The sequence below is a fragment of the Oncorhynchus mykiss genome, chromosome 3 (genome assembly GCF_057628025.1).
Source record: "Oncorhynchus mykiss isolate SJ-2025 chromosome 3, ASM5762802v1, whole genome shotgun sequence".
In the NCBI taxonomy this organism is placed as follows: domain Eukaryota; kingdom Metazoa; phylum Chordata; class Actinopteri; order Salmoniformes; family Salmonidae; genus Oncorhynchus; species Oncorhynchus mykiss.
This window is the reverse complement of record NC_143024.1, coordinates 11,845,001-11,857,500: the sequence shown is the minus strand read 5'-3', so window position 1 is coordinate 11,857,500 and position 12,500 is coordinate 11,845,001. Positions and strand designations below refer to the sequence as shown.

The 12,500-nt window shown below is 45.8% G+C and overlaps 1 protein-coding gene across 3 annotated transcripts in view; it reads right to left on the bottom strand.

Annotated features, from left to right (window-relative positions):
- LOC149984356 (kinesin-like protein KIF13A) overlaps window positions 1-12,500 on the bottom strand; it is a 170,347-nt gene that overhangs the window by 42,597 nt on the left and 115,250 nt on the right. For all 3 annotated transcript variants that reach the window (XM_090220756.1, XM_090220758.1, XM_090220765.1), the window contains 6 exons: window positions 12,241-12,384; window positions 11,639-11,794; window positions 8,422-8,586; window positions 3,596-3,772; window positions 2,119-2,270; window positions 1,786-1,918 (listed from right to left, as the gene is read on the bottom strand). In XM_090220756.1, the coding sequence (XP_090076882.1) occupies window positions 1,786-1,918; window positions 2,119-2,270; window positions 3,596-3,772; window positions 8,422-8,586; window positions 11,639-11,794; window positions 12,241-12,384 (927 nt within the window). The remainder of the gene's footprint in view (window positions 1-1,785; window positions 1,919-2,118; window positions 2,271-3,595; window positions 3,773-8,421; window positions 8,587-11,638; window positions 11,795-12,240; window positions 12,385-12,500) is intronic.

Sequence of the window (12,500 nt, the reverse complement as noted above, 5' to 3'; positions counted from 1 at the left end):
CTGATGTCCTTCCCTGTTACCTGTCTGTCCTGGAACACTCCTCCAGTCTGATGTCCTTCCCTGTCCTGTTACCTGTCTGTCCTGGAACACTCCTCCAGTCTGATGTCCTTCCCTGTCCTGTTACCTGTCTGTCCTGGAACACTCCTCCAGTCTGATGTCCTTCCCTGTCCTGTTACCTGTCTGTCCTGGAACACTCCTCCAGTCTGATGTCCTTCCCTGTTACCTGTCTGAGCTGGAACACTCCTCCAGTCTGATGTCCTTCCCTGTCCTGTTACCTGTCTGTCCTGGAACACTCCTCCAGTCTGATGTCCTTCCCTGTCCTGTTACCTGTCTGTCCTGGAACACTCCTCCAGTCTGATGTCCTTCCCTGTTACCTGTCTGAGCTGGAACACTCCTCCAGTCTGATGTCCTTCCCTGTCCTGTTACCTGTCTGAGCAGGAACACTCCTCCAGTCTGATGTCCTTCCCTGTCCTGTTACCTGTCTGAGCTGGAACACTCCTCCAGTCTGATGTCCTTCCCTGACCTGTTACCTGTCTGAGCTGGAACACTCCTCCAGTCTGATGTCCTTCCCTGTCCTGTTACCTGTCTGAGCAGGAACACTCCTCCAGTCTGATGTCCTTCCCTGTTCTGTTACCTGTCTGACCTGGAACACTCCTCCAGTCTGATGTCCTTCCCTGTTACCTGTCTGACCTGGAACACTCCTCCAGTCTGATGTCCTTCCCTGTCCTGTTACCTGTCTGACCTGGAAAACTCCTCCAGTCTGATGTCCTTCCCTGTCCTGTTACCTGTCTGACCTGGAACACTCCTCCAGTCTGATGTCCTTCCCTGTTACCTGTCTGAGCTGGAACACTCCTCCAGTCTGATGTCCTTCCCTGTCCTGTTACCTGTCTGAGCTGGAACACTCCTCCAGTCTGATGTCCTTCCCTGTCCTGTTACCTGTCTGAGCAGGAACACTCCTCCAGTCTGATGTCCTTCCCTGTTACCTGTCTGAGCTGGAACACTCCTCCAGTCTGATGTCCTTCCCTGACCTGTTACCTGTCTGAGCTGGAACACTCCTCCAATCTGATGTCCTTCCCTGTCCTGTTACCTGTCTGAGCAGGAACACTCCTCCAGTCTGATGTCCTTCCCTGTTACCTGTCTGAGCTGGAACACTCCTCCAGTCTGATGTCCTTCCCTGACCTGTTACCTGTCTGAGCAGGAACACTCCTCCAGTCTGATGTCCTTCCCTGTCCTGTTACCTGTCTGAGCAGGAACACTCCTCCAGTCTGATGTCCTTCCCTGTTACCTGTTTGAGCTGGAACACTCCTCCAGTCTGATGTCCTTCCCTGTCCTGTTACCTGTCTGAGCAGGAACACTCCTCCAGTCTGATGTCCTTCCCTGTTCTGTTACCTGTCTGACCTGGAACACTCCTCCAGTCTGATGTCCTTCCCTGTTACCTGTCTGACCTGGAACACTCCTCCAGTCTGATGTCCTTCCCTGTCCTGTTACCTGTCTGACCTGGAAAACTCCTCCAGTCTGATGTCCTTCCCTGTCCTGTTACCTGTCTGACCTGGAACACTCCTCCAGTCTGATGTCCTGTCCTGTTACCTGTCTGACCTGGAACACTCCTCCAGTCTGATGTCCTTCCCTGTTACCTGTCTGACCTGGAACACTCCTCCAGTCTGATGTCCTTCCCTGTCCTGTTACCTGTCTGACCTGGAAAACTCCTCCAGTCTGATGTCCTTCCCTGTCCTGTTACCTGTCTGACCTGGAACACTCCTCCAGTCTGATGTCCTGTCCTGTTACCTGTCTGAGCTGGAACACTCCTCCAGTACCGATGTCCTTCCCAGGATGCATCTCTACATCAGAGTAGTCCCCCTGCTCATTCAGCTCCTGGATAGAAACCCACAGCTCAATACGACGAGACACCTCACTCCACCTGCAGGAACAAATCACATGGGACATATTTGTCACACATTTATTTGTCACGTGCGCTGAACACCTTACCGTGAAATGCTTACTTACATGCCCTAACTTACACACAACAAGCAAGTGACGGGTGTGTGTGTGTGTGGTGCATGCCTTTATGTTTCCTTGAGATGATACAATATGTATGTGCTCTACACACGGTGTGTGTACCTGTCTCGTAGGGTGCGTGTCTTGGCCAGCAGTGCGTCCAGCTCCCAGGGAGAGCGTCCGTTCCCGGCACAGCGGTGACCCCACACCTCGATGGCCAGCGCCCCGTCTGCGATGAACTCTAAAAACTCCTCTGTTACATGGACCACATACTCCTACACACAGAGAGATACTATATCAAACATCAACGATGAGCAGATCACACACTCCTACACACAGAGAGATTCTATATCAAACATCAACAATGAGCAGATCACACACTCCTTCCTACACACAGAGAGATACTATATCAAACATCAACGATGAGCAGATCACACACTCCTTCCTACACACAGAGAGATACTATATCAAACATCAACGATGAGCAGATCACACACTCCTTCCTACACACAGAGAGATACTATATCAAACATCAACAATGAGCAGATCACACATTCCTTCCTACACACAGAGAGATACTATATCAAACATCAACGATGAGCAGATCACACACTCCTTCCTACACACAGAGAGATACTATATCAAACATCAACGATGAGCAGATCACACACTCCTTCCTACACACAGAGAGATACTATATCAAACATCAACAATGAGCAGATCACACATTCCTTCCTACACACAGAGAGATACTATATCAAACATCAACGATGAGCAGATCACACACTCCTTCCTACACACAGAGAGATACTATATCAAACATCAACAATGAGCAGATCACACATTCCTTCCTACACACAGAGAGATACTATATCAAACATCAACGATGAGCAGATCACACACTCCTTCCTACACACAGAGAGATACTATATCAAACATCAACGATGAGCAGATCACACACTCCTTCCTACACACAGAGAGATACTATATCAAACATCAACAATGAGCAGATCACACACTCCTTCCTACACACAGAGAGATTCTATATCAAACATCAACAATGAGCAGATCACACACTCCTTCCTACACACAGAGAGATTCTATATCAAACATCAACAATGAGCAGATCACACACTCCTTCCTACACACAGAGACATACTATATCAAACATCAACGATGAGCAGATCACACACTCCTTCCTACACACAGAGAGATACTATATCAAACATCAACAATGAGCAGATCACACATTCCTACACACAGAGACATACTATATCAAACATCAACAATGAGCAGAAACATGAGAATAATGGTGACATATGGGCCCTGGTCTAAAGTAGTCAACTTAATAGGGAACAGAGGGCCATTTGGGATGCAGGGATATTCTAACCAGAATCCTCAGCGTTAGTGTCAGTGACAGCCAGCAGAGGATGATGTGAAATAACTTTTCCAAAATTCATTGGTTTCCCAGAAATCCCAGTTGAAGAGTCCTGAAATCAGGAAGTAGTCAGGAGGAAATCCAGATTCCTCCAATGGGGATTTCAGGAAACCTGGGAAGTTGAGGAAAGTCACCATAATGTTGTAACCCTACGTTCCCTACCTTGCAGTGGTCGAAGCGGACGGTGAACTGGGCGTCGGGGGTGCGAGGCGTGGTTGGCGTGTCTGGGCTGACCATGGGCGGGGCCACCGTAGGCTCCGCCCCCTCCCAGAAGGTGTACTGGCAGAAGACGAAGTTGGACAGGTTGAGAGGCAGCCCCGTGGCCTCCCTGATACGCACCTGTAGTAGAAAAACACCACGAAGAAGACGACGTTATTGTCCAATCTACACAGATCCACTGTTCTCCTGTTTATTCCAAATCCACCGAAAGACACACAGACACATACTGAGCAGCTATATATATACTGAAGAGTTCTATATACTGAGCAGCTATACAGTGGGGCAAAAAAGTATTTAGTCAGCCATCAATAGTGCAAGTTCTCCCACTTAAAAATAGGAGGCCTGTAATTGTCATCATAGGTACACTTCAACTATGACAGACAAAATGAGAAAAAAAATCCAGAAAATCACATTGTAGGATTTTTTATGAATTTATTTGCAAATTATGGTAGTAACTAAGTATTTGGTCAATAACAAAAGTTTATCTCAATACTTTGTTATATACCCTTTGTTGGCAATGACAGAGGTCAAACGTTTTCTGTAAGTCTTCACAAGGTTTTCACACACTGTTGCTGGTATTTTGGCCCATTCCTCCATGCAGATCTCCTCTAGAGCAGTGATGTTTTGGGGCTGTTGCTGGGCAACACGGACTTTCAAATCCCTCCAAAGATTTTCTATGGGGTTGAGATCTGGAGACTGGCTAGGCCACTCCAGGACCTTGAAATGCTTCTTACGAAGCCACTCCTTCGTTGCCCGGGCGGTGTGTTTGGGATCATTGTCATGCTGAAAGACCCAGCCACGTTTCATCTTCAATGCCCTTGCTGATGGAAGGAGGTTTTCACTCAAAATCTCACGATACATGGCCCCATTCATTCTTACCTTTACACGGATCAGTCGTCCTGGTCCCTTTGCAGAAAAACAGCCTCAAAGCATGATGTTTCCACCCCCATGCTTCACAGTAGGTATGGTGTTCTTTGGATGCAACTCAGCATTCTTTGTCCTCCAAACACGACGAGTTGAGTTTTTACCAAAAAGTTCTATTTTGGTTTCATCTGACTAAATGACATTCTCCCAATCTTCTTCTGGATCATCCAAATGCTCTCTAGCAAACTTCAGACAGGCCTGGACATGTACTGGCTTAAGCAGGGGGACATGTCTGGCACTGCAGGATTTGAGTCCCTGGCGTCGTAGTGTGTTACTGATGGTAGGCTTTGTTACTTTGGTCCCAGCTCTCTGCAGGTCATTCACTAGGTTCCCCCGTGTGGTTCTGGGAGTTCTATATACTGAGGAGTTCTATATACTGAGGAGTTATATATACTGAGGAGTTATATATACTGAGGAGTTATATATACTGAGTTATATATACTGAGGAGTTCTATATACTGAGGAGTTCTATATACTGAGGAGTTATATATACTGAGGAGTTCTATATACTGAGGAGTTATATATACTGAAGAGTTATATATACTGAGGAGTTCTATATACTGAGGAGTTCTATATACTGAAGAGTTATATATACTGAGGAGTTCTATATACTGAGGAGTTCTATATACTGAGGAGTTATATATACTGAGGAGTTCTATATACTGAGGAGTTATATATACTGAGGAGTTCTATATACTGAGGAGTTCTATATACTGAAGAGTTATATATACTGAGGAGTTCTATATACTGAGGAGTTCTATATACTGAAGAGTTATATATACTGAGGAGTTCTATATACTGAGGAGTTATATATACTGAGGAGTTATATATACTGAGGAGTTATATATACTGAGGAGTTCTATATACTGAGGAGTTATATATACTGAAGAGTAATATATACTGAGGAGTTATATATACTGAGGAGATATATATACTGAGGAGTTATATATACTGAGGAGTTATATATACTGAGGAGTTATATATGCTGAAGAGTTATATATACTGAGGAGTTATATATACTGAGGAGTTATATATACTGAGGAGTTATATATACTGAGGAGTTATATATACTGAGGAGTTATATATACTGAGGAGTTATATATACTGAGGAGTTATATATACTGAAGAGTTCTATATACTGAGGAGTTATATATACTGAGGAGTTCTATATACTGAGGAGTTATATATACTGAGGAGTTATATATACTGAAGAGTTCTATATACTGAGGAGTTATATATACTGAAGAGTTATATATACTGAGTAGTTATATATACTGAGGAGTTATATATACTGAGGAGTTATATATACTGAGGAGTTCTATATACTGAGGAGTTATATATACTGAGGAGTTATATATACTGAAGAGTTATATATACTGAGGAGTTCTATATACTGAGGAGTTATATATACTGAGGAGTTCTATATACTGAGGAGTTATATATACTGAGGAGTTCTATATACTGAGGAGTTATATATACTGAAGAGTTATATATACTGAGGAGTTATATATACTGAAGAGTTATATATACTGAGGAGTTCTATATACTGAGGAGTTATATATACTGAGGAGTTCTATATACTGAAGAGTTATATATACTGAGGAGTTCTATATACTGAGGAGTTATATATACTGAGGAGTTCTATATACTGAGGAGTTATATATACTGAGGAGTTCTATATACTGAGGAGTTATATATACTGAAGAGTTATATATACTGAGGAGTTCTATATACTGAGGAGTTATATATACTGAGGAGTTCTATATACTGAGGAGTTATATATACTGAGGAGTTATATATACTGAGGAGTTATATATACTGAGGAGTTATATATACTGAGGAGTTATATATACTGAGGAGTTATATATACTGAGGAGTAATATATACTGAGGAGTTATATATACTGAGGAGTTATATATACTGAGGAGTTCTATATACTGAGGAGTTCTATATACTGAGGAGTTCTATATACTGAGGAGTTATATATACTGAAGAGTTATATATACTGAGGAGTTATATATACTGAGGAGTTATATACAGTGCCTTGCGAAAGTATTCGGCCCCCTTGAACTTTGCGACCTTTTGCCACATTTCAGGCTTCAAACATAAAGATATATAACTGTATTTTTTTGTGAAGAATCAACAACAAGTGGGACACAATCATGAAGTGGAACGACATTTATTGGATATTTCAAACTTTTTTAACAAATCATTCAGCCCCCTTAAGTTAATACTTTGTAGCGCCACCTTTTGCTGCGATTACAGCTGTGTCTCTATCAGTTTTGCACATCGAGAGACTGAAATTTTTTCCCATTCCTCCTTGCAAAACAGCTCGAGCTCAGTGAGGTTGGATGGAGAGCATTTGTGAACAGCAGTTTTCAGTTCTTTCCACAGATTCTCGATTGGATTCAGGTCTGGACTTTGACTTGGCCATTCTAACACCTGGATATGTTTATTTTTGAACCATTCCATTGTAGATGTTGCTTTATGTTTTGGATCATTGTCTTGTTGGAAGACAAATCTCCGTCCCAGTCTCAGGTCTTTTGCAGACTCCATCAGGTTTTCTTCCAGAATGGTCCTGTATTTGGCTCCATCCATCTTCCCATCAATTTTAACCATCTTCCCTGTCCCTGCTGAAGAAAAGCAGGCCCAAACCATGATGCTGCCACCACCATGTTTGACAGTGGGGATGGTGTGTTCAGCTGTGTTGCTTTTACGCCAAACATAACGTTTTGCATTGTTGCCAAAAAGTTCAATTTTGGTTTCATCTGACCAGAGCACCTTCTTCCACATGCTTGGTGTGTCTCCCAGGTGGCTTGTGGCAAACTTTAAACTACACTTTTTATGGATATCTTTAAGAAATGGCTTTCTTCTTGCCACTCTTCCATAAAGGCCAGATTTGTGCAATATACGACTGATTGTTGTCCTATGGACAGAGTCTCCCACCTCAGCTGTAGATCTCTGCAGTTCATCCAGAGTGATCATGGGCCTCTTGGCTGCATCTCTGATCAGTCTTCTCCTTGTATGAGCTGAAAGTTTAGAGGGACGGCCAGGTCTTGGTAGATTTGCAGTGGTCTGATACTCCTTCCATTTCAATATTATCGCTTGCACAGTGCTCCTTGGGATGTTTAAAGCTTGGGAAATCTTTTTGTATCCAAATCCGGCTTTAAACTTCTTCACAACAGTATCTCGAACCTGCCTGGTGAGTTCCTTGTTCTTCATGATGCTCTCTGCGCTTTTAACGGACCTCTGAGACTATCACAGTGCAGGTGCATTTATACGGAGACTTGATTACACACAGGTGGATTGTATTTATCATCATTAGTCATTTAGGTCAACATTGGATCATTCAGAGATCCTCACTGAACTTCTGGAGAGAGTTTGCTGCACTGAAAGTAAAGGGGCTGAATAATTTTGCACGCCCAATTTTTCAGTTTTTGATTTGTTAAAAAAGTTTGAAATATCCAATAAATGTCGTTCCACTTCATGATTGTGTCCCACTTGTTGTTGATTCTTCACAAAAAAATACAGTTTTATATCTTTATGTTTGAAGCCGGAAATGTGGCAAAAGGTCGCAAAGTTCAAGGGGGCCGAATACTTTCGCAAGGCACTGTATATACTGAGGAATTATATATACTGAGGAGATAGAACAGAGGACAGTTATATATACTAAGGAGATAGAACAGAGGACAGTTATATATACTGAGGAGATAGAACAGATGACAGTTCTACTATGGAGCCCGTTGAGCAGTCAGAGGGGTAAGTGCCTTGCTCAAAAGCACAATGGCAGGAGACGACAGCAACCCTCCAGGACCAGACAGACAGTAGTAGTGTATGAGACGTACCCTGCAGGTGAGTTTCCTGGCCATGTGGACCATCTCTCCCTGAGTGTCCATCACATCGTAGATGCTGCTCTCACTGGAGTTCTCTGACGAGTCATCTCCCCCCTCCAGCCGGTCCGGCACCGCGCCGCTGACACGCATCAGCTCTACGTGGAGCCTGCCGGCTACCTGTCACACACCAGGGGGAACAGACCCAGCACATCAACACACCTCACTACAGACCTAAACAGGTGCAGAGTACAGACAGAGAAGGGGGAACAGACCCAGCACATCAACACACCTCACTACAGACCTAAACAGGTGCAGAGTACAGACAGAGAAGGGGGTACAGACCCAGCACATCAACACACCTCACTACAGACCTAAACAGGTGCAGAGTACAGACAGAGAAGGGGGAACAGACCCAGCACATCAACACACCTCACTACAGACCTAAACAGGTGCAGAGTACAGACAGAGAAGGGGGTACAGACCCAGCACATCAACACACCTCACTACAGACCTAAACAGGTGCAGAGTACAGACAGAGAAGGGGGTACAGACCCAGCACATCAACACACCTCACTACAGACCTAAACAGGTGCAGAGTACAGACAGAGAAGGGGGTACAGACCCAGCACATCAACACACCTCACTACAGACCTAAACAGGTGCAGAATACAGACAGAGAAGGGGGTACAGACCCAGCACATCAACACACTTCACTACAGACCTAAACAGGTGCAGAGTACAGACAGAGAAGGGGGAACAGACCCAGCACATCAACACACCTCACTACAGACCTAAACAGGTGCAGAGTACAGACAGAGAAGGGGGTACAGACCCAGCACATCAACACACCTCACTACAGACCTAAACAGGTGCAGAGTACAGACAGAGAAGGGGGTACAGACCCAGCACATCAACACACCTCACTACAGACCTAAACAGGTGCAGAGTACAGACAGAGAAGGGGGAACAGACCCAGCACATCAACACACCTCACTACAGACCTAAACAGGTGCAGAGTACAGACAGAGAAGGGGGTACAGACCCAGCACATCAACACACCTCACTACAGACCTAAACAGGTGCAGAGTACAGACAGAGAAGGGGGTACAGACCCAGCACATCAACACACCTCACTACAGACCTAAACAGGTGCAGAGTACAGACAGAGAAGGGGGAACAGACCCAGCACATCAACACACCTCACTACAGACCTAAACAGGTGCAGAATACAGACAGAGAAGGGGGTACAGACCCAGCACATCAACACACCTCACTACAGACCTAAACAGGTGCAGAGTACAGACAGAGAAGGGGGTACAGACCCAGCACATCAACACACCTCACTACAGACCTAAACAGGTGCAGAGTACAGACAGAGAAGGGGGAACAGACCCAGCACATCAACACACCTCACTACAGACCTAAACAGGTGCAGAGTACAGACAGAGAAGGGGGTACAGACCCAGCACATCAACACACCTCACTACAGACCTAAACAGGTGCAGAATACAGACAGAGAAGTGGGTACAGACCCAGCACATCAACACACCTCACTACAGACCTAAACAGGTGCAGAGTACAGACAGAGAAGGGGGAACAGACCCAGCACATCAACACACCTCACTACAGACCTAAACAGGTGCAGAGTACAGACAGAGAAGGGGGAACAGACCCAGCACATCAACACACCTCACTACAGACCTAAACAGGTGCAGAGTACAGACAGAGAAGGGGGAACAGACCCAGCACATCAACACACCTCACTACAGACCTAAACAGGTGCAGAGTACAGACAGAGAAGGGGGTACAGACCCAGCACATCAACACACCTCACTACAGACCTAAACAGGTGCAGAGTACAGACAGAGAAGGGGGAACAGACCCAGCACATCAACACACCTCACTACAGACCTAAACAGGTGCAGAATACAGACAGAGAAGGGGGTACAGACCCAGCACATCAACACACCTCACTACAGACCTAAACAGGTGCAGAGTACAGACAGAGAAGGGGGAACAGACCCAGCACATCAACACACCTCACTACAGACCTAAACAGGTGCAGAGTACAGACAGAGAAGGGGGTACAGACCCAGCACATCAACACACCTCACTACAGACCTAAACAGGTGCAGAGTACAGACAGAGAAGGGGGTACAGACCCAGCACATCAACACACCTCACTACAGACCTAAACAGGTGCAGAGTACAGACAGATTAACACAAGTACAAAGAGTCCCCCAGAAGCCATTTCAATATCCTGGTAGAAGCATGTGGTCAGACACAGGAGCAATTAGGGTTGAGTGTCTTGCTCAACAGCACATTGACAGATTTTTCACCCTAGTCAGGTCGGTGATTCGAACCAGCGACCTTTCGGTTCCTTGCCCAACGCTCTTCACCATTAAGCCAGAGTTTCCCAAACTCAGTCCTGCCCTCCGGCACCACACAGCTTTTACAAATAACCAACTCATCATCCGACTATGAATCAGCTGTGTAGTGCTAGGGTAAAAACCAGAAGGTGTACCCAGTGGGGGCCCCAGGACCCAGTTTGGGAAACCCAACGCTATGCTACCTGCCGCCCAGCAAGGACCTGAAGTACTACCATGAAGTACTACCATGAAGTTGATAACAGCTCAACCCCAATGTATCACTACCATTGTTAATCATTACTAAACCTCCTTAAATGAGAGGTGTGTGTATGTATGTGTATAAATTCCGCTGTGTAGGTGTGTGTTGTTCTCTCACCTCCCCCTGCTAGCTGATGATAGGAACAGCGTACTGTGTAGGTGTGTGTTGTTCTCTCACCTCCCCCTGCTGGCTGATGATAGGAACAGCGTACTGTGTAGGTGTGTGTTGTTCTCTCACTTCCCCCTGCTAGCTGATGATAGGAACAGCGTACTGTGTAGGTGTGTGTTGTTCTCTCACTTCTCCCTGCTAGCTGATGATAGGAACAGCGTACTGTGTAGGTGTGTGTTGTTCTCTCACTTCCCCCTGCTAGCTGATGATAGGAACAGCGTACTGTGTAGGTGTGTGTTGTTCTCTCACTTCTCCCTGCTAGCTGATGATAGGAACAGCGTACTGTGTAGGTGTGTGTTGTTCTCTCACTTCTCCCTGCTAGCTGATGATAGGAACAGCGTACTGTGTAGGTGTGTGTGTGTTGTTCTCTCACCTCCCCCTGCTGGCTGATGATAGGAACAGCGTACTGTGTAGGTGTGTGTTGTTCTCTCACCTCCCCCTGCTGGCTGATGATAGGAACAGCGTACTGTAGTCTGATATCGTGGAACAGACACTCCAGGAAGACGTTGGCCACTCCTATCAGGTTGTGGTTCTCCTGAGCTTCATAGAAGGACTCACTGTGCTGCTTGTGGTCGTTCAGCTTGGTATGCTGATCAGAGAGACATGATACAAACACACACCTGAAAACTTCCCCCATCATCCAATTATCATCTTCATCACTGACAAAGAATACTTTTCCCTCCCACAATCACTTCCAGCAGTGTCTCCCCTCGGAACATGATCCCATCGAACCATCCCCTCCATCCCCCCCTCTCATCATCCCTCTGACTCCTCCCCTCTCATCCCCCTTCTCATCATCCCTCTCTCTCCTCCCCTCTATCCCCTTCTCATCATCCCCCTCTCTCCTCCCCTCTCTCTCTCCTCCCCTCTCTCTATCCTCCCCTCTATACCCCTCTCACCATCCCTCTCTATCTCCCCCTCTCTCCCCTCCACTCCATCTCCCCCTCTCATCATCCCTCTCTCCCCTCCCCTCCTCTCTATCTCCCCCTCTCTCTCCTCCCCTCCTTCCCGTTCCTCCTCTCCCCTTCCTCTCACCGTGTCCTCAGCTCCCTCCTTCCAGTCTCTGTAGTGGTCTCTCATGTCCACTAGTTTGTTGTCCAGCTTGTCGATGGTCCAGACCTGTGTCCCCTTCCCTTTCCACCTCACCAGGATGGCTGGTTCACTCACTATGGCTCCACGCTGAACCAAGACACAGCGACTCTCAACGTGATGTAATGTACTGAACAAAGGTCTACAAATGACACTATTTCTGTGTACACATTAATGATACAACACAATCATGTGTGTGTGTGTGT